The following is a 25,891-nucleotide window of genomic DNA, read 5'->3' as shown; positions in this document are numbered from 1 at the left end:
TGGTTGTGCAATAACTTTTTCCCTGTCAGTAACAGCATGTTTTGCATGGCCAAAACTGTTCACAAATTCGGAAAGCTTACTAATGTTTGTTGAAAATTTGTTGGGATCTTCATTTTCACCAGTTGAATTAAATGCATCAAACGCTAAAAAAATATCATCATTAATTTGCATTGCTGTTAAACCATCAGCACTTTGCGCTGCATTGAATATTGAGGCCTTGACACTGGAATATTTCATGGCTTTTCAAACTCCCGAGGTATTAGCATCAACACTAACTGGGAAACAAACTCTTTTGTTAAGTGTACAAATACAAGAGCTAAACAATAACAGCAATAGTTAAGGCTTAGCATGTAAGCCATTACTCACCACACTGATTATGCTAGTTCCATTAAAGCCATAAAAGCGCAGTTGCTGGATATCTATCAATTTAGATTTTAAAACTAATTGTATTTGTTCACATAAGGTTTGCGCATCCTTTCTTCCAATAACTTGGAAACCTTATTGTCTAATTTATTACTTATTATTTTGACGAACTGATCAACACTAGTTTCTGAAGTGTATGTCACTCATTTATTAGTAATTTTAAAGTGTCAGTCTCCTTAAATTCAACTATATTACTAGAGTTTTCCTGGATTGCCCAGTTTTTTTTAATTACAAAGTAAAGAGTTTTATAAAAACGTTTTTTGATGTTTCGGTTGTGCTGTAAACCTGCAATTCTGTAATGCGAGCTGCCATCAACCATCTGTTTGTATACCGTTCTTTTGGTTGAAAGTATTTTTTTTACCTATTGACGTTTGACATTAAAATTGATACTGAAATTTTGCATACTTATCCAGGTGAGTGGTGTGATTTCGAACTTGAAGATTATTTAAGAACAAACAAAAAATAGTGAATACTGTTAAAGTTGTCATTAATACAGTTAAAAAAGATCTGAAATTAATAAAAAAAATTATTATTTGTGCCTAACAAAAGTTAAAAAAAAATAACCACTGAAAAAAGAGTTAAACACAAAGTATTCTGGCTCTTCAAAATCATTAACCTAAAATCATATATCATCAAAATCTAAAATTATTATCCTAGCTCTTTGATTATCCAGGCTTTTCGAAAGCCATTTTATTTTATTTTTTTATTTCAGTCACTTTAATTTTATTTTTAATAAAATATAACAACTTTTTTTTTTTTTTTTTTTGTTAATAATAATAGTAACAATAATAGTAAATTAATTTATTTTACATTATTTAAAATTATTATACATTTAGAAAATGTAAAATAATCTGTATGATATGATTTTTTGTCTTTACCTTAAGATACTATTATATATAATACAATAAATAAAAAACTTAATCAGTATTTTGGCATAATATAATTTACTTTCTTCAAAATGAATTTATAAAGATAATGGTTGCTTTTATCTTTTATTTTATTTATTTCCTTTTTGCTTTGTTTAAAGAAAACCAACTTTTATATAAACTCCAACTTCTGATTGAAAAAATTAAAATTTTTTTAAAAAACTAGAGCTAAATAGTGTTGATGATGCAACTTGAGAATAATAAAATAGTGAAAAAAATGATACCAGAATTAAGAAAAAAAGATCAAACTTTTGAATAAAATTGTGGTTTTCTGCAAGGTTAAGGGTCAATTGTAAACCTTAATTGGTAAAATTTGAAAAAAAGAGCCTAAACTACATATACTTTGCATTTAAAACCATAGGTATTTTTGCATTGAACTTATTAGTAAGTATTTTTAATTCAAAGTTTCGATAGATTCATAAAAATTTTCCTATTTTGTAGTAATTAATTTGTTGTTATAACTCTCTATTAGGAGTATAAAAATAGCTTTTTTTTCTAGTAAACTAAAAATATTTCAAGGCTAAAAAAGGATGAAGTTAGGGACCTTAACCTCCTTCTCTAACCTTTCCCTTCCTTAAATAAAATTAATGGCTAGCTACTACATGCTATATAATATATGCTAATTACTACATGCTATATAATCTACATGCTCAATTATGCACTTTTTATCTCAATATTACCATCATTCCATCACTTTATTAGAGATTGTAAAACAAAATGTTAACTTATGTTGTTGAATGTTAATTAATGTTAACTTATGTTGTTAAATGTTATTTTGTTAAAACTTATACTGTTGTTATTGTTTATACTATTTTATCAAAACTTATATTGTTTAGGAACTAAACTTCCAACGGGTACGGATATTTTGCAACACTTTAAATATTGTCAATCAAATTTGCCAAATGGAATTACAAAAAAATGGATATTCTGTACTGCCCTACAATATCAAACATAAAGGTTGATAGGTGTCAACAAGCTGAATAGGAATATATCATGGCTAAAATGAAACATCCATGGATTAAAGCAAGATTTCCAGTTGTTTGCAATGTAAGTAATAGAAAAAATCTGAAAAACCTTGTGAAAAAAAGTTCTTAATTCTTGACAAACGCCAAAAGAAACTCAAAACAAAATTTTAAAAATCAAGAAGAATTTGAAAGTTTCCTTATTTAAACTTTCAAATTCTTCTTGGATAGAAATTCCAGAGCTAAAAGTTTCCTAAGTGACAAGCTAAGATCTGATAAAACTCAAAACCTTGAATTTTTAAATGATCAAGATGGTCCAAGAAACTATCATTTGGGTCCTCTGGACTCTAAATATACTAAAAAAGAAATCTGTTTTTTTTTTTGTCTGTCAGAATCTGCATGGTGTAATTTATATTTTTCTCATTTTTGAGAAATTAAAGGCTTCATAAATTTTTTTTTGGCAGATTTGTGTTCGATTGTATTACTTTACTCTCAAACTATATATGGTAAAACATTGGAATAATAAATATTAATTTAACAAAATTTTCAATTTTTTTTTAAGTTACACTACGCTGATTCCCATTGGCACATTTAATGAAGATACTAATAATATAGTCTTTTTCACATGTATATTCAAACTTATGTTAGAATCTTCTCTCTTGTTTTGCTGACATGCTAATCTGTTATTTATATTTAAAACTGAAATTTATTTTTAAATAAGTAAAATCAACGAAAATTTATCCACATTTCTGAGTTTATTATGATGGGAAAATTATATTTGAGACAGTTATACAAAAATAAAATTATATAAAAATTACAAAATTAATAGTTATTTTAAAAAAATATGCTGAAAAATAGCATTAATTTTTGAAAAACTTGTATAGATGTACTTTTTCATTTTATAGATAAAAAACATTTTTATGTTGTTGTTTTTCTTGTTTTTGTTTTATTCTCTCTCTCCTTCTTTTATGACGGCCAGTGAATCTGAAAAGTATTGTAAAAGTTTCGGATGAACAAGATCAGGTCTCAGTTGTTAAGTTAAAACTACAGAAATAAAATGTGATTTATCAAATTTTATTTCTGTAGTTTTAACTTAATATTTTCAATTGTGTTTGTAGAAAAATCAAAATAGTTAATATATGCAACATGCCTTGTAATCGTAGAGATCATTTATCATCAGGATGTAAACCAAACAATTTGTTCTCTTGGTATATCAGCGTGCTTATTAGTCATTGATACCATGCAATTAAACTTTTAAAAAAATCAAATTTTCCAGCTAAATGACATTTGACTAGTGTTAACATTTCTATTTTCTCATTCTTATTTAATATTTTTTATCTTTAAGCTTTTTAGTAGGTGATACTTGCGAAAACATTTATTTCTAAGATTTTAAATTTGCATTTAAAATATGCCACAGTTTGACGAAAAAACAAATAAGGGAATTACCTTTTCAGTATGCAGAGGCAAATATTATCTGTCCATAGTATATAGCATCTGTGGAATGGCTTTGTGGCTTTATGATGAGGTACAAAGAATTGTCAGTCAAAAATTAAAATGCAAATGACTAACTGTATTAGTGAACATTGATGGCCAATCGCTCTTGTTGGGTGTGCCTTCTTTACCTTCATCTTCAGGTGGCAATCAATATAAAGGAGTAATTTAATTGATTAATGATTTTGATATTAAATCACATGTTAAAGGATTGTGCTTTGACACAAATCAACAAATACATTAGAAAGGAACTGTGAACAGAATCAACAATAATTTAGATAAATACATACTCCAACTTGCTTGCAGACAGTATGTCATAGAGCTGAGAATATGCCATTTCCATAAAAATATTACTTATGAAAAAAAGGCAGGAGAAAATTTTTCTTTGAAGGATTGATAAATAAATTCGAAGACCCATAGTTTCAATACAATCCTGAAAATAAATAAAGATTTAATTGTTCATTAAAGACAGGAACTGTTGAGGAGCAGCAACAGATGCACTTGAGTATTGCAAAAATATGTTAAAAAAACAACAACTAACGTACGTAAAAAAAACAATCTAGACAGAATCAAAGCTAGTAATCCACCAAGTTTGACAGTATTAGTTGAAAAGTATTTATCCTTTATGTTTGCAGTAAATAGCTTTACGGAAGAGAGAATTCTTGATAGGTTTTCCCTTCCTCTATTCTATACGCACATTTAAATATATTACAAACAGTTTTTAGCTTATGCAAAAACTTTAGTTGTTGTAAAAAATCACACAGAAAGAAATGTAGACATGATGCAGGAGTTTATCCATAGATACATTAGTGAAAAAGAAAAACAGATGAAACTTATAACAATAAACAAAGTTTGTTATGCCATGAAGGAACTTTGAAAAAGATCTGGAAAGGTGACAAAAAGGAGCAATGAAATTGGTTTACAGAACATTTCTAATTTTAGGTAAAACAAAAATAACACAAAATATCTTTTTTGCTTATTTTCTAGATAACTATAAAACTCAGTTTTGAATTCGATTCTAAGTCATAGTAATCTAAAGCAATGCACAAACTTCGTGTAGCAATGCACAGGCTTTATGTAACTTCATAAAATATTTTTAGACTTTTAAATTCATATGGAAGTTTAGTGAGAAATCAGTATAAATGTAGTAGTCAGCCATTTATTAAATTTTGGAAAGGAAAAGATAGGGGAAGGAGGTTAAGGAACCTAACTTTATGCGCAAGTATTGATTTTGCATTGATGAAAAAAGTATTTGATATTGATGAAGTATTGATGATATATTTCAGATATATTGATGAAGTTTTGATGAAAAATTGATTAAAGTAGCAATAAGGCACACATTTTTTAACCTTGAAATATTTTAACTTAAAATTTTTAAAGGCTAAAGAAGTGAGCGTGGCAGAGGTATGTGTGTGCAGTAGAGGGGCGATGGGCAGTGGGGTAAATATCCTAACATCACCCTCGAGTACAGTAGTCTCTCGCTTAATTGCGCAAATTGAAACAGGCACTGCGGTGGGCAATTAACTTGGAGTGCGCAAATAAGAAAAAGATAAGAAAAAATTTAGCAAACTAAATTATAAACTATATAAACAAATTTTTATTAAGAAATATATTATGCATGACAGAAAAAGTTTTTTTGTAGGCTGATATGCATTCTGCAGCTTTTCTTGTTTAATTTTCATAATTACTGACCGTATGTTTGATGATAGTTGTTCGTAGCTATTCATTAATTTATCGTTGTCGTCTTTAAAAATTGCTTTAGCTTTTTGACATTTTAATTGCTTGCCAATATCGATCAGAGATAAATGTATAAATTCAATACCTAAAAAGTCTGTACCATTGTCTATCTCATCATTATTAGCTTCTTCTTCATCAGAATTGTTATCCATAGAAACTGCATTATCTTTATTTTCTTTGAGAGACAAACAATCTTCAACATCTTCCTTGATTGCTTCAATATACGTTGGAGAATCTTCACAGTCAATTGATTCAAAATTTTCCAGACGATAATCGAAACACTATTTTTCTAGCTTCTTCTGTCATTAGTAAACTTCTTTTTTCTGTTTGATTTCGATTATTCTAGAGAGATCGAATTTAATTTTCAGTTACATATTCTCTTGCAATTACTTGTTTGCTTGGCGCATCACTTTTTTTAAGTTTAGCTATAATTTTGACTTATTGATCTTCTGGTAATCTTTTTCCTTTGCCTTTAGCCATAAGAAGTAAGGATTCTGATCTAATTACACTTTCAACAAAAAACTCAGTAAAAAATTGAAACACAAATATTTTGGGCCTAAACGCGCAATTAACTGGGATGCGTAACTAATTGGGTGCGCAATTAAGGGAGAGACTACTGTACACAACTAATTAAAGTAACAAGCACTTTACCAAATTTTTAATCATTTATTTCCATTAGTATTCTTTCAAAAAAAAAATCCGTTTCTTCATGACCCAGGTAAAAATGTCTTTTTTTTGAAAAAATACTAATTAAAATAAATGATTAAAAAAAAAGTCAAAAAAAAAGATTTTTAAATTAAACAACAAAATGCACAAACTTTGTCAATTTATTGAGATTTTGAATGGAAAATACTTAATATGTAAATACATATGGTTTTAAATGCAAAGTAGATGTAGTTTAGGCTCATTTTTTCAAACTTCAGTAATATTATTGTACATTTCCCATCCCTCAACATCAAAAAATAGCCTTGAGGGAAGTTACATACATATTTGCATTAAACTTAGCAAGATATTTTTACCTATTTTTGCTTTAAAAATTTCTTCAAATTGAATCACCCTAATATATGTGTGAATGCAGCATTAGATACACACTGATGACATATTGAAACAGGGAGCTGCAGAGGCATCAAATCACAAATTGACTTTTTAAAAAGGGAGAACATGCAAGTAGTACTGATACATCAACTAAGGGTTTGGGTTAAGCAATAATTGTTTTTATCCTTAATATTTGATTTTTCTTCATTTTCTGAAAAATTAAAGCACATATTTCAAAATTAGCAGTTAAGGAACTTTACATACTCATAATAAGTCAAAATATCCCAAAAAGTTGATAACATCTCCCCTTTCCCAATCTATTTCACCCTGAATGTAAAACCCTACTTCACCTGGAATGAAAACCCCAACCTACTTCACCCCGAGGCAAATGATTTATTAAAACAAATTTTTGCATTTTATACTAAACTTAAATTTAATTCATGATGGGTAACTTTTTTGTTTCCAGGCACCTATCATCGCAATTTTTTGCAAAACATTCTTACTTGACACAAGCATGAACATATTTAAGTTTGGAGTTTGCACTAAGCCTGAAAGTGTCAAAAATATGAAACATCAAATACTCACGGATACACCGTTGCTCTGAAGAGCTTACAATAGTTACTACTTTACTTGAAAAAATTCAAGTGAAGTAATAATCATTGAATAAGTTATTTTTATAAATGCATATCAGTACTGCATTCAACATATTTAAAATCTTTTTTTTTTTTACATTATTCTACATAAATAGAATTAACATTGCAATGTTTACCTGACATCCTTGTATGCTGTCTTCTTTAACTCTCTGATAATCTGTGTGATTTGTTTATGTGTGCGAGTTCCAAAATATATTTTTGAGATTCTAGAAAAAGAAAAAATATATAAAATATGAAGCTTTTAACTAAGTAGTCACTTGGAACTCTGAGAAAGCATTGCATTTATAGCATTAAAAAATGAAGCATTTGATTTGTAACAAAAAAAGATAATTAGTGGACCAGTTTGCTCTTGTACTAATTGCACTAATTAGACAGGTCAACAACAAAATAAGTTTTAGTGCCAAGCAAACAATTTGTTTTTTGTATAACATTTCTCATTTTGATTTCCAATATGCAACTCATTTTTCACCATCACATCAAGTTGTAAAGATATTTGGGTTTAAATCTTTAGCATTTGGGGTAAAATAACCTAAAACTGTCAACAACAAAAAAAGGATTCAAAAGGATGTCAACCTGGGTCTCAAAAGAAGCGTATTTTCATAGAGATTTTGTTTTTAAGTTGACAAACTGAAAACTTATTAATAATAAAGAATTATCTTAAAGAAAAACACTTGCCTGAATTCTAAAAATTAAAAAACTAATAAATGCATAATACAACACTCCGAAGATTTAGATTTTTATGTTTATTTTGAATTAACAACCAAAAAGATCACCTGATAGTTAAATATATCATACATAAATCATAAGTTAATAAAAATAAAATTATATTTAATTAACTCCTTAACAAATTAGGATTAACAAAATCATTTATGAAACACTACACTTATAGAACATCCTTAGTGCAAAAGTAAAAGCAGGTATCTATTATTCAAAAAAAAAGTTTGAAAAACTCTTTTTATTACATTTATGTATAAAAATAATAAAACACAAGCAAACTAAAAGCATACTTTTTTCGCTTTTCTAATTTTACTGGGATTTCATCAGGAGCATTGTTTGGAAGCAACTCTGTACTACTTTCAGATTCATTGTTGTCACCTTTTTTAACCGAAGTCTACAAAGGAAAAACCATCAATATATCAAAAACTTGCTTTAGGAAGTATAGAAAAACAATCATAAACATTTCTTGCAACAACCATTAAATACGTCATAAATAGAAAAACTGCAGTATTTTAAACAACAAATATATTTATCAATTTTTTTTTTTAATTTCATTTTCAAATTTTTATGAGTGGTATTTTAAAGAAAGTATTTTTTATTTTTGCTCTAGAGCTTGCTTGTTTTTCCTTACTTGAAGTTTTCCTTATATTCTTGTATACCAAAAAATAACAACTTAAATTGTATATATATAGTTTATTTATATATTAAAAATTTTACCAATTATTTATTTATACATACTGACACCAATTATTTATCAGATAAACAAGTTTAGATAACCTATACAAAACTACATCAGTCTTTTATTTATACAAGGTGAGACCAATTTAATTGAGATAAAAGAAATAGAAAAAAAGACTTCTTACAATACTTTTTCGTATTTTTTTGGCTTCCCTTTTAAAATCGTCTCCATCATCTTCTATAAATTTTAAATATATAATATTTAAATTCTACGTTTATCATTTAATTACTACTTCAGTAAAATTATTTCAAATAAAATAAAAAATGTAAAAACAAAAAAATTTATTAAATAGTGTTTTCAAGATTTTAATTGTTCAGTGATTATATTTAATTAAATATAATTACTGAACACATCTGCTATATTTAATTTTAAAAATTATAATAGTTAAATTATTAACTAAAACTACATATCCAATACCGGGCAAGTGTTTAATTTATAATGTTCAAAAAAACCAACAATTATTATGTTTTTATTGCATAGTTTATAACTGGTTTTTAAAGTTTGCTTGATTGCAAAGCAAAACTCAGATTTGTAAGATTGCTTGATAAAGACTGGTTAACCAAAAGCAACAATATGACTCAGCCCTCTGGAAAACTAAAACTGTAAGAGGTTGTAAGATTTATTAAAAAAATTAACACGAAGGGGTTACCATAAAACATAGAAACAAGCATTTTTTTGCCAACCTCAAACACTTTAAGGCCAGCAGTTATGTCAGCATTGCCAAATGCCAACCCTAATTCTGAGGGCTGGTGACTATGAGTACATAAAATGACTATAAAAAACACCTTTTGAAATAACTTTTATTGCTGCTTCCTGCACATTATCTTTGATATTAGCTTGAACAATGATGGCTTCTTTGATGTTAGCTTGAACATTGCTAACTTCTTTGATGATACCTTGAACATTTATAACTTCTTCCTCTTTTTGTGCTGTAACAAAATGTACTTTTTAAAATTTAACTAAATATAGTTTCAAAAAATATATTACTTTAATTTTAAAATAAATTATTTTAACTGTTCTTATCCCCAGGATTTTAGAAAAACAATCTTTCACTTCTCCCTTTAAACATTTAAAAGATACGTTACATTTCATGTTGCTTACAATTAGTAACAAGGTTCAATTTTTTATAACTAAATAACTCAATAAACTTTAAAACACAATGTCATCTAATTATGTCATCAATATTATCTATTATGTTTAATTTATTTTTAATGTACAAAAGTTTGGTCTTAATTGACTTTGTCAAGAAAATGCTATAAGTAAAAACAAAAAAAATTATATGTCACTTAGTGACAACCAAAAATATATATAAAACTAACCACTAATTTGTTTTAACATAACGACAACGTTCAAGCTTTTATGTAATAGTTTAAGCATTGTTATTTAAAATATTTTTTAAATATACTTGATTACTCTTAATTTTTAGAGTTTTGCCCTAATGTATCTAAAATCCTTATGTCCTCTTACTTAGAAATAATTTATATATATATATATATGATATATAAATATTATACTTAAATCGACAAATTTTTTTCTATATGCATTTATTTATAAAATACCAAGCATTTCCACATGTTACATCTCATAATGTAAAACCTCTCAGTAAAAATTATTGCCACATCTCATTATGTAAAAATTTTACCTCTTAGTTACTTAAAAATAACTGACATTTGACATGTAATAGTTGCATAAAATTCTTTTATCTTGGTACATCTGGGTTAGGTGAAAATAATGGGCATTTAAAACCAAATGGTAACGTATAATGCTACATCTCAATATTTAAGATTGTTATAGGATTCTTTAATTTGATTATAAAAACGTATTTTAAAAACGTAACTTAAAAAATTATCTTTCAAAAGATTTTGAGAAAGACTTTGAAAAATAGTTTCAAACATTTAAATTTATCATAAAAATACATGCCTACAAAAACAAATTTAAATATAACATTATTTGTTAATTTACACAAAATGCATTAATTTTAAACAATCACTATAATTAATTTTTAAATTTATTTGAAGACTTTTCTTAAAATAAAAACTTTAGAAAAGATCAACGATTAAAAGTTATTCATAACGCAACAATTTTTTTTATAGCATTTAAATTGTTAAAACATCAAAACCACTGTGGTCGAATCGTAAAGAAAAAAGTTATAAGCGTGGTCGGTTATAGTGTGCGATTGCACGCCATTGCTGTCTAAGCCTGCTGTTTATTATCATTCACTTCTTTAATTTATTTTTATTTACTTCCTCACTTTATTTCTGCTTTTATTTGGGCAAAAAAAAAAACTTTGCAAAATTAATCTATATTATAATGGCTAATAATTTATTTAATAAATATTTTTCCAAGTCAAAAATATTTAAAAGCTAGAAAATTGTTATTAGTTTAAAGTAAATAATTATATCTAACTAATCATACATTGAATTATCTAAATTTGAAAAAAATTTCATCTAAAAAATATAACTAAAGCATATTATGCATGTAAGGTTATTTTTAAAAAATCAAGTAAAAAACCTTTCTCTTCATACAACCATGCTAATGTTGCACAAAGTAATGCTAAACTTTTTCCACTTCCAGTAGGTGATTCTAATAAACAACATTGTCTCTTTTGAATACTTTGTAAAATCTGTAAAATATTAATAAAAAATGAAAAGGAAAAAATACTAAAATGACATAAATGAATGTTTATAACCTCTATACTATCACCCATGTTGCAGAAATAAACAATAAAAAATTGTTAAAAAATATAAATAATATCTTACTTTTGTTGTAACACATAAATTTAAAACTTATAAAAACAAATCAATTAATATTTTAACTTAGTTGGCATAGTAATAACTATAACAATTTTTTGAAATAATTTGTTACTCTTGGCTTTAATTTTAAAAAGATTATAAATACTGAGAAATGTCATTAGCTACAAAGCAATGGACTAATCACATGATAAATATTAAATCAAAATCAAAAACAAAAATAAAATGAAAGAGCACTGTAATCCAATAACTTTATTTCAAATTTTTTATCATTTGATTTTTGGTTTATATTATTAGCTTTTGATATGATTAAGTTTGGTTTCTTTTTCAAAATATTTGAGAAAATGATTATAGAAATTTTTATTTGTCTTCATGAACTACTTTTCTTACTTAAACTTTATCAATATTTTTATTTAACTAATTTTCTTCTGTTTAACTTGGTAACAATATTGAAAATGTTGTTTTACAGGTTATAATTTTATAAAGTAACTTTTTTTAAATATAGTTTATTTTACCTGTAATTTCATTTACTGGGTGGTTAATAAATAATAATAAAGTGAAGAGAATATATGGTGAAGAAAAATATGACTTCATCTAATCTAATTAATCTCCAGAGTTGTTAGCCTTTGTTAATGACACTACTAAACATTTGTTATTAAACTTAAGCAAAAACTTATATAAAAGCTTAACCAAAGAAACTTAAAGGTTGTTTTCATTATAAAATAAATACAAAAATAAGACAGACAGTGCACCCAAACAATACTTTCAATAAAAAAAATAAAACTATTTATAAACACCTTTGAATGAATAAAGATATACAGCAAATAATATCACCAAACAAAAATGTACAAAGTATAACTTTGACTACAAAAAAAGGATTCATACAACAATGTAGAGCCAAATATGATTTTGGGAAAGAATGGAAAAAAAAACATTAATGCTACTGTGGATACATAATTTGTGCAGTGGTTAAGTAATAAATGTCTCCTAAGAGTTGCATCTAATATTATTAAATACCTAAATTACAAAGTCTAGTTATTAAAGAAGTTATCACTCCAAGTGAAATATCAAGAACTGTAAAATGTAGTCATTTAGGTACATAGAAAGGTATACTTTTTTTCATAGAAACTCACTAAAATCTACACTGATCTACTTTTTTTTAAATAAAACAAAAAGGTTGTTTTAATTATTTTAAAAACTTAACAAATTTTTAAGGTTTTTGCTAAAACACAAAGCAAGTATTTAAACTTACATATTTTATTTACGTATCGCACAGTATATACTTTTTGTTTTGTTTTGTTCATAATTTAATAATCGTAAAATATAAGTGTTAAAAAAATAAATATTTAAAATTGAGTAAAAAAAATATTTTATTTATGTATACCCAATTTTCTATGCGTCTAAAATTTGAAATTAATGATTAAATATAGTATATAATATACCTTAGACATCAAAGAAATTTGTGTTGGATAAGCTTTGACAGGGAACTTGACATTTACACCACTTATGCAATACTGATAATGATTTGCATCTATATCGCTTTTTAAATTGATTTCTTTTTCAATATTTTTTTTCTTTAAATGGTTAGACATATTTTTTATTTTTATTATTTAAAATATTTTATTTTATTTTTATAGTAAGTCTGTTACATTTTTATCTTTAACTATCATCATCATCAACTTATGTTATGGTCATCAATTAATGAAAGTGAATTTGTTGGTTTGTTTATTTTATTTTCCCGCGTGAAATTTTAGGTATAATTCCCGCGTTGTGGTAACGGACACGTCCGATTCTACTGCTAGTAGTCCGACTCTACTGCAGTAGAGATGTAGTATCGGACGTGTCCCATACTACATACTGCAGTAAAGTTCTAAGGTTTTTTAATTGCACTTTTATTTTTATCAGCATAACACTTAAGTAAATGTTGCTCAAGTGGAATTGTGATATGAATCAAGCAGTGGCGGATCCAGGACTTTATTCTTGGGGCATTGAAGGATTGCGGTTTATTGTCCTGGGGGTTCAGGAGAATGAGTAGGGGGCGACAGCGGTTAGGGGTGACACATGAGGTCCAAGAAAAAATTTTTTCGAGATTCGAGCTTGTGGTAAATATACTTTATCGATGTTTTTGTGTGCCTTTTATCATAAATATTAAGCAAATCTAAGACACTAAACATCTACATTTTAAGTTTGCTAAGTTTACTTTGGTTTAAAATTATCATTAATATTGTATCGATGATAAAAGATTAATTTTTAATATTAATAATATTGCAATGGTTTGGTTATTTAAAAGTATATTTACGATTTAAAATTTACGATTTTGTAGAGTATAGACAAGTTAGGAAAATATGATGTTATCTATTTCTCTATTAAGAACAGATGTACGCTTTTCATTTGTCACTGCTGAAGATTTTGATGCTTCTTTAAAAGTAGGCTCGGCGCGAGTAGGTTTTATACATAAAAAAAAGTCGCTTACCGTTTGCAAAGTCAGTGTAATTTATGAATATTTGTTACCGTACAGTCACAGTAGTTTTGATACACCTGACAAAAACGTGTTGGCTGTGTAAATTATGATTATTAGAGATATTTTTTTAAACAAAATGTCTCTGTTTTGTTTTCTGCCAATATTGCGGTCAAATTTGTAAAGCAATTATGTGTAAATTAATGGTCTGTTGTTACCTAGTTTTCTATTATCGTTTAAAATAAATACAGAACTTTGTAATGAAAAACATGTTTGTAATTACAAAATTCGTAAGTAGGTGCTTTACTAGTGCAACCATTTTTGTTGCACGCTTTTGTATTTTTTTTAGTGTTTCAATGTCATGTTTTAGAAATGGCAAACTCGAGATGCCCTATGCAAAACCTGCCACTGTATTGGGGGGAGTCATGAAACAGTGGTAGATCCAACTAAAAATGGTCCGTGATACAATAAAAAGTAAGAAAAATCTTATTTTCATTTATAGTAACAAGCATAATTAACAAATCATAATTAAACTATATTAATAAATAGTTATTCTGTCATGTACAAAAAAAAAAAAATTCTTAAATATATTCTTTTAATAAAAACCTAACAAAAAATTTAACAAAATATAATATAAAATTAAGCTTTCAATTTTTTAAAGATGCAAATCTATCCATAATCTTTTCCACATTTATAATGCAATCTCTATGATATTCATCATAGCTAAGCCATTTAATTTTATTTGTCCAATTGTTTTTGAAATCGAGAAACTCCGTTCTCCTGAAACAACGCTAACTGGAAAGGTGAAAAGCAATTGCAAAATACATTTAATTAAAGGGAAGGCATTACCATGTTGAAAAATACAAGTTACTTGTATTTTTCAAGTCGGGTAGGTCTTGTTGCTTTTTGATTGCGCCTTTCCATTTCAGCTCCCAAAATTCAAGTTCTGAAAAAAAATTCATTATTTGAAAATTTTTAGCATTTATGTTGGACAGCTCTTTCCTTTGATTGTCATTTGAGAACTATGACTGGTATCCTTTGTTTCATCAAATATAACGCTCTAAAATTTTTCTTTTAAAATTATTGTTTTAATTATATCCTGAATTTATACAGCACATTGTTAAAATATTTTATTTTGAACACTTTTACTTAAGTAAGCTGCTTTATAATTACAGTAATTTAAGTGGCTTTTTAAAATATTGTCTCCGGCTCTTACTAGAAATCGAAGCAACTTACGAAAATTGCCATCATTATTAATAGAGAATTTTTATTTATTTCAACGATAAACTGATCATTGAATCCCATCACCAAGAAATATTATAGATTTAATTATAGGTTTTAATCTGCCTCTATTTTTTGTACCCTGTTTAAGCCTTCCTTCGTTAACTAAATTACGTACATCTGAATACAGACATTCATATTTTCTGATCACAGTTAGCCTTAACTAAATTTAGTTTTTCTGAATTGTGTCCAAATTAATTTTAACGTTTTCTGAAAGAGTATTGTTTACTGATCACTATGTATATAGTCCACCAAATCAGAAAACTCCTATTAAGTAATTATGGCATTTTAAAGATTTTTTCGCGTCTTTTATTTTGCGCCTTTTTTTGCAAGTGTTTTGCGCCATTTTTTGGTCCGCCATGTTTTTATTCAAAATTTTATTGTAAAAGTTACAGACAATTTATTGGAAATGAATAATACATATGGTATTGTGTTATATTACATAGTTTAAGAGTGGATAATCACATTATCGGAATGTTTTAAATCATCGATTATTTACAAATATAAAATTAAAAGCTATTTCTTCTTGAATTGAATCACTAAAAAATATCAACAGATCAACAGATCAACAAAAATATCAACAGATCAACACTAAAAAATATCAATAGATCAACATGTCCAAGAGAAACAAGATGTTTTCCATTATAAGATCTTAATGCCCTTACTAAAGTATGCCCATAATTAGAATTATTTGCGGACACCTTGTACCGGTTCCACGAGGCAGTTTTGAAGAGGTAGTGAACACATTCTCTTGATTGCTCCAAATAAACTCCAAGGCCCATTTTTTTTGTTTTACAGAATTCAGATACATGATTGAACAGGATATGAAATTTTGGTGTTAAAGTAATACTATGTTCCAACCTCAAATTTTTATAGCAGGCTTTTAAATTTTCGATATTAGTTTGAAAGTTTTCATCAAGTACGCATCCAAAGCAAGACTCAACAACTAAATTTAACAACCTTAAGCATTCTCCAAAAGACTTTAGTTTAATTGGCAGCTTATCATTAAAGACTTCCCACTTTCTAAGAATTTTTCGAGAAGATTTCCATTAAGTTTTCCACTATACTGACGAGTCCTAATAATTTGCAACTGTTCGTAAATCTTCTTCATATTCGTTTCCGACCAAATCCGCTCTATGTTATCCATTTCATGGTTGACAATTCCCTCCATTATATGAAGCTCCGGTAAAACAAGTCTATCTACAAAAAATTCAGAGGGGTTTCCATGTACTAATACAGGGTTTATACAATTCTTAAAATGTTGTGCACACTTAGGTTTTGAACCAGATTTTTTGAATTTTGTATAGTTGTTTTGACAGCTCTCGAAAGTTCTGTATGGAGCATTTGTCCAAGTTTCTCTTCTATTCCACTTACATACATAACATGGATGAATTGAACTGCTACTTGGAGATATACCTGTCAGAATTTTACTAAGTTTTATGTCGCACACCCCAATGCTCAACTTTTTCAAGATTTAATTTTCAAATAATATTTTTATGTTTAAATATCTTTCTGGGATTTCTGGAGCTACCAGAAGAAGAAATAAAGCATTTACTGACGAATCTTTAAATATTTTTTTTTAGACCATCTTTATATAAAGACCTGTAAATGTTACCGGTTTTGTTTTAAGGTAATCTATTTCAACTTTGCCGTAATTTTTAAAAATTTTATTGAGATTAACTATATTTAAACAAAATTTGATAAAACCACTACCCCGTCAACAGCAATTTTTAGCAACTGATTCTTAGAATCAACGCATTTAAGATCCAGGAGTATTTTCTTCGGTAAATAATGGGAGAAGATAACTGTTCAAATCAGAGACGCAGTCTTTCAGTCCAGGTTCTACAGCGTTTCTTCTTTTTTCAACAACTCTGTAATTATTAATTTTTTATATAATAAGTTTTACTCCAAATATTGCATCACTTTATTGTGCAGAATTAAATTTGTATTAGTATTGTGATTTTACCATATTTATGCTTATCATATTAGGAAGTTCTATCATTTGATGGTTACTTAAGGAAAGAGAATTCTGAATATAAAGAAGATTTTCGTGAGTAAAATTGGTTGTTTTTGGAGTATTCTCAGTGAGAAACCATTTGTTCCTTGATATCTAGATAAGTTACAAAAGTATGGAGACTGTATGAAAAAGGTTTCGACAACTTTACATTGTTAAAAAGGTTATAGGTTCAAAAGCTTACAAATGTTTTTTTAAATTAAAATTATCATTTTTGATTTATTATGCTTGACATTTCTTTCACTTATCTCTCTATTAGTAAAGCAAATTAATACGGTTTTTCTAATAACTTGATATCCGGATGCAGCTGATATGTTATTTCTGAAAAAAAACAATTACATTTATGAACTTGTTTTCTATAGAGCATGGTATACAACCTTTCACAGTCAAATAATCAAAGTTATAAAAACGTCTACATGAGCATTGTTGCATTGCATTTATGATGCAATCCTCTTTTAACTTTAGTCAGACAAGAACTACACCGCGGACAAATAGCTGCCGTTTTAAAACTCTTTATACCAGATTTTTTCTTGGGTATCCTTCCTTGCGTTCTTGCGATTTTACATATTTCACAACCGCAAATTTTTAGTTTCCTGAAATTATATAAAAAATTATAATTTTATATTTCTTTACAACAAATATACAAATAAAATAACATTTTACCCATTTCGTGTTTTAGCCGGGATAGTCATCTTTGACCAGTCAATGTCAAAATTAATTTTCTGCCCGAGATTAACAACATTCGTTCTTTCAACTATACCTCTACACCTTTAAAAGATAAGTACCAAGCGAAATGAGATTTGATTCATTTATCAAATCTCATTTCTTTGAGTTCAACAAGGTATCAAATTTTTCAGTTATGAGAAGGGCTTTACGTTTATGACATATATACTTTTTATATATATTTATTTAGTTAAATATCATTAAGTATACCAACCTTGGACACAATCTAGTAGGTTATCGATCATCAGCAATGTTATAATCCGAAAAACAGCTCTAAAATTTAGAAATTATATGGCTTTGGCTGTTTATTTTCATACGACATTTGCGACCACAGAAAAGACATACTGTTCTTTTGATGATCTAAAATAGTCTGAGGATGTGATTTACCGATTCTTAACATTTTTTTAAAAAAAATTTGTTTTATGATTGTCTTTTGCAATTAAATTTGTGGCAGAAAAAATGGTGGATTAAAGATGGTCGTAAAAGACAAAAAAGGCGCGAAAAATCTTTAAAATGCCATAATTACTTAATAGGAGTTTTCTGATTTGGTGGACTATATACATAGTGATCAGTAAAATATACTCTTTCAGAAAACGTTGAAATTAATTCGGGCACAATTCAGAAAACCTAAATTTAGTTAAGGCTAACCGTGTAATAAAATCTGATGCTGCCAATATAGTAACTTTGTGATACGCATGGCAATCATGTGATTGTCTTTACTTTAATGATATTAAAATGTTTAGAAACTTTCTTCGATTTTCTTCCATAACCTTAAAATGTTATGAATGCAACAAGAGATTTCTTAAAAAAAAGATGCTGTCGCATTATTTTTTTAAAATAGTTTGCTAATGCTTTATACGCATTAAACAAGTTGTTAAAAGTTAGCTGCTTTTTTTTTTTTATCTCGAACTGTTCACTATAGTCCATTAAAAGCAAGAGCAATTGTTTTATTTTGTTTTACTGCGAATATTCGTTTAGTCGAATCATTTTCCTTGGTCCCTTGTTTGTTCGAGTTAACGAGAATTCATTGAATTATTTTGCATCGGAGCAAAGTAAATTTAAATGAGGTCATTAATTTTTGCGCATTTCAATGTTTTATAAATACCTTGAATTCATTCTATGCGTTTGTTATAATGTCCGGTTAACATTCACGTATAAGGGTCGTTCAGAAGTGCTAAGTTATTATACGCAAGCGCAATTTAATTTACAAATACTTTAATTTTAAAGACGATTACTGTCTTTATAGTCCAGTTCAACCTTAAAGTTCTTTTGAGTAGTCCTCAATTTTTACCAGATTACGAAATTGAACAGAACTGGTAAAAAACTGGTAAATTCAATTTCCCGAAACCGAGGAAGTCACTGCAGTCACGGAGGTTATAAATTTTTTTAATGGCTAGTTGTTAAAAACTTCTTTCAACGCTTTAACTCCGGAACACAAACCTTAAAAAGTTACTGAACGGAGGAAAATTTTGAGTGGGGTACTAACAGGATCGTGGTGGGAGATTGTAGAAAATAAATTTGTAGCTTCTTATTTAGCAAGTGTTGTTTTAGAGTATATTTATAAAAACTGAATTTGCTGCTTTGGTTTTAACAAATACCTGATAAACTAAAAACAACGCATTACATATGAAAAAAGTATACAGTCCTACGTTTTGGGCGGAAATTAGACATAGTCATAACTTTTGAACGTTAAGCCATAATTAAACAAAACTTAAAACCTGTCAAGTTTAGTATAATATGCTAAAAAAAAATATCTTTCCCCTCGCATTCAGGGTATGATAAGCAAACTTTTTAGTTTTTTTTTGTTTCAAGACTCCAATCACTGCAATTTTTTAGGAAATACTCTCATTTGACAAGGGTAAGCAAGAGCATACTTAAGTTTAGAGTTCGCGCATTCCCTAAAAGCCTCATATCTGAAGCACCAAAAAATCCTGCATTCGCTACTGCAATACACAAGTTTATCTAACATGAAATTATTTTTGTCTTCTGTTCGTTTTTGCCACTGGATATGATACTTAGATATCTAAAATATTTTATTTTATATTTTTTGCTGACTACTCAAATATATTTTAATCTCACCAAGATATAAAAACTCTTTTTAAAATGTTTAATGAAAAATTATAAAAAAGAAACGAATGGTTTATAATTATTCGGCTTTCATTGAATTTAGATAAATCTAAATTCTAGTCTGCAAATCAACCGTCAAGTTCATATAAGTGGTTTTGGATAAAACTTGTTACAGAAGTTCCAGATCCAATCTATTAAAAGTTAATTATTTCTACATAGCAAAATTGTAAATCAATTGTTCATAGTTTAAGAAATGTTTTTACTTAAAACAAGAAATATATTTCTTATTTTAAAAAATAAATTGCGGGGTGGAATTTGTTTTCAAAAAACGAAAAATATTTCTTGTTTTGAGAAAATTATTTTTTAATGAGAAATGTACATTATATAAAACAAAACCATTTTTAATACTAGAGTTATCTTAGAGATTTGTTTTTCACTTATTCACAGCTATCTTTATGATGGCAATATTGCACAGGGAAGTACGAATTACAGTATGAATACACATGAATAATAATATTTAGAAATATTTTTATTCACTCAATTGTTTGCAGCTCATTTTTATTGCAATTGCTATTATTGATGGATGAGTGTTGCACTCTTATTGAGTCCTTTACTTAACGTCTTCTAAGATAGTCATACTAATGACCTCAAAGTAAAAAAAAGAGGCTCTGGCAAGATAAGAGGCATTGGTAAAGAAAAACGGCTTTATTCGTGCTGGTTAAATGCTCAACGTCTCTCTCTCTCTCTCTCTCTCTCTCTTTATATATATATATATATATATATATGTATATATATATATATATATATATATATATATATATATATATATATAGGTAGATGGATAGATAGAGATAGATAAAGTTTATTAGAACAAGATTAAAATTACATGTTCTAAAGAACATACAGGTCCAAAAGATGGACACTGACAATATGCCCCTAAATAAGTATAAAAACAATGATATATATATATATATATATATATATATATATATATATATATATATATATATATATATATATATATATATATATATATATATATATATATATATATATATATATATATATATATATATATATATATATATATATATATATATATATATATATATATATATATATATATATGGGTTCCATAAACATTTTTGCCGACTAAAAAAAAAGTCTTTGTTTTTTAAAATTTGCAGACTCACTTGTCAAAAAGGTCTACATTTGCCGACTGAATTGTCTAAAAGGGTAAAATTTGCACAAAATAAAATCACACGTGTGATTTTAATTACATTATTTTCTATTTAAACCTGTTAAGTGAATTTTTTTATACGTTGTCTTTGAAGTGTGATGTGCACGCTTTATAACATATAAAAAGTTTAACTTAACAGTTTTAAACAGAAAATAATTAAACATAATAAAACAGAAAATAATTAACAGAAAATAATAAACAGTAAATAATTAACATAATTGAAAAGGTAATTAAAGCTAAAAATCTTTTAAAAATTGTTTCAAAACAACAACAATTCAATAATTTCAAGTCATAAGTAACAAAACATAAATATGAAAATAGATACTAATTAACAACAGATCCTAGTTTCCAGTTCTAAACAAATAAAAAATATTAATCATAAAATAAAAAAAAGCATCAACAAAGAAAAAATGTAGCAGCGTTAACTAACATTTTGATGAGCTAAACTGGTAATTTAATGGCTAAAAAATAAGATTTAATAATAGACTCTAGACTTATAACTTTTTGGGCCCCATGGTTATTATAATGCATCATTCTTTATCCAGTGCGCACTTGAAAAAAAATCATTTTCTGTTGTTGTGCGCCTATAAATAGTCAAGTTTTTTTGTCATTTTCTAAAAATCGATATACTTGAATTTAGCTCCTTTTAAAAATTCACTTCTAAAATATTATATATGTAAAACTTATATAAGTAAAACATTTCAGAAACTTACTGCTTTGCCACTAATTCACATTCAAAAAATCATTATTGGAAAGAATTTCCTAGAAGAGCTTTTCTCGTGAGTACTTATTTTGTAGTAAATAAGTGCTGGGGAAGTATTTTTACGTACATAGGTAGGAGCGTAAAAATCAGGATCGTAAATAGAAGGTTGCGTAGGAGAAGGGCGGGGGTAGGGGGAGGAAGGGGTCTCCCTACCCCCTTCCATTCTTTTAAATAAATTCTAGTTGGCAAAAAAAGAATTGAGTTACCTTAGTAAATGATAACCTTAGTATAAATTGATACTTTGTACATCATTTTTAAACTTAAGTTGAATATAAACAAAAACATAAAAGAAAGAGAACAAAATTGGTAACTCGTGTATGTAATATAGTATTTGTTTAGTATGCATACTTGACAATATTTATAAAAGAAAATATATATGTACGATATGTATGTATGATATAAAGCATATAGTAGCATGTCTGGAAAATTCATTGGTACGCAACAAAAATGATCTGATCTTCTTAATCACTTAATTCCATTTATAACATACCAGGCCCATAGGATTAATACAATCCTTGAACACCGCTACAATATTATAGTTAAATACGATTTATTTTCTGCGTTTGAATAATAATATTTTTTTCGACCAGTACAAAGAGACATTTACAAAAAAGTTTATCAGAGATTATAAATTTTGTACTACTCCATATTTATCAAAATTAAGATAAGCAGTTTGAGCCTGATTAATAAAATCTGTATACAAAATGTTAGGAATAATGTTAACAGCACACATAGGTACATCATCCAGGGCTTTTGGAACACATAAAAATCTTGGGGTCCAAAACTTGTTTTTTTTTAGAGTTTTTTATTATTACCTATTAAGGTTTTTTTTTATATTTAATTATTTTCAAAGGTTGTTGCTATAAAACTGAAAAAGCCATTAAAACTCTTATGGCTTTCTAAAATTGATAATAAATTATTTCAGATCCACAATGCACGTCGATTCACAACAAAACTTGATGTTTCCTAATACTAACAAAGATATGATGTCATAAATAAGAAGTTTTAACTTATCATTTTTACAAATCTTCATTTTATATGGTTCTTTAGTAATTAACATTACTTTACTAGAATGATTAAATTTAACGATTATAAAAAAATTAGTCGACACTTTGTTCTACTCACAACCCCCAAAAATACGTGTTTGTGCCGGTCCTGCATTTACTTAGGGAAGTAATATCGGACTACTATCAGTACAATCTTAGGAAAAAAATCGCCTATCCACAAAAACGGGAGACTGAAAATTGCAAATTGGCATAAGTGCGAACTAGCAAGAGTGCGAAGTAGTTGTAAAAACTGGTATAAATGCGACTCAGCATTAGTGCGAACTGACATAACCGCAAAGCAGTAGCAAAACTGGCATAAGTGCGAACTGGCATTAGAGCGAATTGGCTTTTTGCACTTAATCCAATGTTTACAAATTCTTTCGGCGCACTTATGCCAGTTCGCATTTATGCCAGTTCGCAAAAAAGAATGGAATCTAAATATAGATGTTCCCGCGAAACCTTGCGTAATGGCGCATTCAAATAAAAACAAAGCAGGTCATGCAACAGTAACAATTTTATTTCAAAACTTGAATAGAGAAGTTTATTTTAAAGTAAAATGGTTTAACTACCTGAAGTGTGTATGAAATGTTGACAGAGAATATTAAGGAAGATATTTACGATGTTGTAGCTTCGGAGGTATCAATGAGTTTATTGAAAGATTTTGTTCTGATAGGCTTGTTATCATAAATTAAATTCTAAGTTGTTTTTTTAGAGAGTATTAATTATTGTTGCATTAGACGTCGATGCATTATGTGGATGCAAAATACTTAAAGTAAGGTAATTTTATAAATGTTCACTTATAGTTAATACTAAAATTGCACGATTACATATTGTTAAAAAATAAGGAAGTTTTAAATGAACTAGAAAATTATATAATTTTAAGGAACAAATTCATTAAAATTGGAGGACCCAAAATTTTTTATGGAAAATGTTTTTAATTATCATTTTACATGTATCAATTATTAATAAACATGATTTAAAATAATAAAAAATACTTATAATAATCTGGTCATACTTTTTTTGTAACAATTTTTTTTTTCAATAATCCATGACAATTAGTTATGTATGCATGCTAAAAAGCGAGTTAGTTGCCAAAGATAACCAAAAATACTATAATTCTCTTTTTTTTTTGAAAACAAATTTTTAACAAAAATTTGTTTCTAGAAGTACATATGCAATTTTTGCTATTTACAAAGTAAATCACAATTTTAAGTGTCTGTCTAAAGCTTTTTTTTTACTCACAGTTAATTCAGTGTTATTTTGTTTTTAATAAAATGTGAAAACAAAATGAAGTAGAGTGAGACAAGCTTTTACTTTATTTTCTTTTTTCTTGTTAGGTATGTGACAAAGTTTTTAAATTAATCAAACACTAGATTGTAATATATCATTGGAAAGACCTTGAAAATAGTATTTTAAAGATGAAAAAATTATCAAAATCGAACAATTCTACAAAAAGTTATAGTGTTTTAAGTGTCAAATTTTTTTACCAAACCATGACCAAATTTTAAGTTTTTCCTAACTTAAAATGTCATAACTTTGTCAGTTCTTATCAAAATTCAAAAAACTTAGTATCAAAAGAAAGGTCTTTTAAAGGAGAACAAGGTTACATAAAAGACATATCAGGGCGTTAAAAGGGTATCCATAACACCTTTTAATATATTCAAATTCTAGGTTTTTTTTAAATAAAGTTTTTATTTTTATTGAAAGTTTAAATTTTCTTTTATATTTTTTATATATACTATTCAATTTTATAATATATGTTATAATATACATTTAAACATTATTAATGTTCAAATGTTTATTATGATATGCCCTCCCCCAATTATCCGTGTGTATTGCGGAACTCAAGTCAAAAATAGATGAGTTAGGAGTTGTCTGAGGGTGCTTTTTTATCATGAAGTTTGGCAGTAGCAAGAAAAAAGGTTATTGCTGATGTCTGAATATATCAGAAAAAAGTCTTAGCATTCTTTCAATACATACCTGATGCACAAACAACAAGGAAGTTTTAAACAACAATAAATTCATTAAAAGCAAAATTTTACAACAAAAAAAGTTATATTGGTACAAATTTCTAAAAAAATAACCCAGCAAAACATGTTCATATCATGCTACTCTAAAAAATACTGAAAAAAGTGTGGTACTAAATTTGAAAAGAAAACGGTTCTTTTAAGGTCGGATCTACGCATACCTATTCTTGTAGGTAATGGAATGATGTAGATGGAAATTTTATTCCAAAATAGGGCTACCAGATTCTGGGTTTTATGAAGGAGAACACAGTAAAATCTTGATTTTTATAGGTTAGGCACTGTTTTCTCTTTGGTAAAACCAGGGCATATGGTAACCCTATTCCAAAATTTGTGAAAGAAAAACTTTAGTGATTTCACAATTTTGAAACAAAGGACAAAGAGGTCCGATGCTGATAAAGAAATCAAGTTTTATCTACAATAAATTTACTTGATGTTAAATCTATTAAACCATTTTGAAGTTAAATCTTTATTTGCAGTACTTTCATTTCTTCTCACAAGTTATGAGAGTGTTTAATTTTTTAATGAGTTATATATGGTAGTCTTTAGACATTTATGCCAATATGCTATTGAATTACTTGTAGATATGAGAAGGAAATTTACACTAGAAAGTCCTATATTATCGTATTTTAAATATATAATTAAATAGCATATTTCTTATTTACTTGCAAAAAACAGCACACTGTAGTGTACCTCAATGCATAACATTTTAAAATTCAACTATCTTTTAGCTGTTATAAAAACATTCTTAATAAAGAGTGCACTCTTTTTTTTAAATAAGTTTTAAACTATGGTCATATATTTAAAAAAAATATATGACCATAGTTTAAAAGTTATTATAT

General features: G+C 27.2%; 2 protein-coding genes across 4 annotated transcripts in view; one reads left to right on the top strand and one right to left on the bottom strand.

Annotated features, from left to right (window-relative positions):
• Positions 1 to 13,177, bottom strand: part of LOC100197997 (Fanconi anemia group J protein homolog) — a 95,803-nt gene extending 82,626 nt beyond the window's left edge. For 2 of the 3 annotated variants that reach the window (XR_010641260.1, XM_065807806.1), the window contains exons 1-6: positions 12,876 to 13,157; positions 11,195 to 11,306; positions 9,469 to 9,612; positions 8,808 to 8,860; positions 8,235 to 8,338; positions 7,344 to 7,433 (exon numbers count right to left, since the gene is read on the bottom strand). Coding sequence is in view for 2 of the 3 variants with exons in the window: in XM_065807806.1 (XP_065663878.1) it covers positions 7,344 to 7,433; positions 8,235 to 8,338; positions 8,808 to 8,860; positions 9,469 to 9,612; positions 11,195 to 11,306; positions 12,876 to 13,025 (653 nt within the window). In the remaining variant the exon portion in view is untranslated. Of the gene's footprint in view, positions 1 to 7,343; positions 7,434 to 8,234; positions 8,339 to 8,807; positions 8,861 to 9,468; positions 9,613 to 11,194; positions 11,307 to 12,875 lie in introns of all 3 variants that reach the window. The other variant, XM_065807805.1, reaches the window with a different exon arrangement.
• A 10,249-nt stretch (positions 13,178 to 23,426) lies between these two features.
• LOC100201326 (cell division control protein 45 homolog) overlaps positions 23,427 to 25,891 on the top strand; it is a 47,612-nt gene continuing 45,147 nt past the window's right edge. The window contains exons 1-2 of the mRNA XM_065807804.1: positions 23,427 to 23,661; positions 23,738 to 23,797. Coding sequence (XP_065663876.1) covers positions 23,611 to 23,661; positions 23,738 to 23,797 — 111 coding nt within the window. The 5' untranslated portion in view covers positions 23,427 to 23,610. The remainder of the gene's footprint in view (positions 23,662 to 23,737; positions 23,798 to 25,891) is intronic.

Source organism: Hydra vulgaris, chromosome 10 (genome assembly GCF_038396675.1).
Source record: "Hydra vulgaris chromosome 10, alternate assembly HydraT2T_AEP".
In the NCBI taxonomy this organism is placed as follows: Eukaryota; Metazoa; Cnidaria; class Hydrozoa; order Anthoathecata; family Hydridae; genus Hydra; species Hydra vulgaris.
Note: the sequence above shows the minus strand (reverse complement) of the source record. Positions and strands in the feature narration are given on the sequence as shown.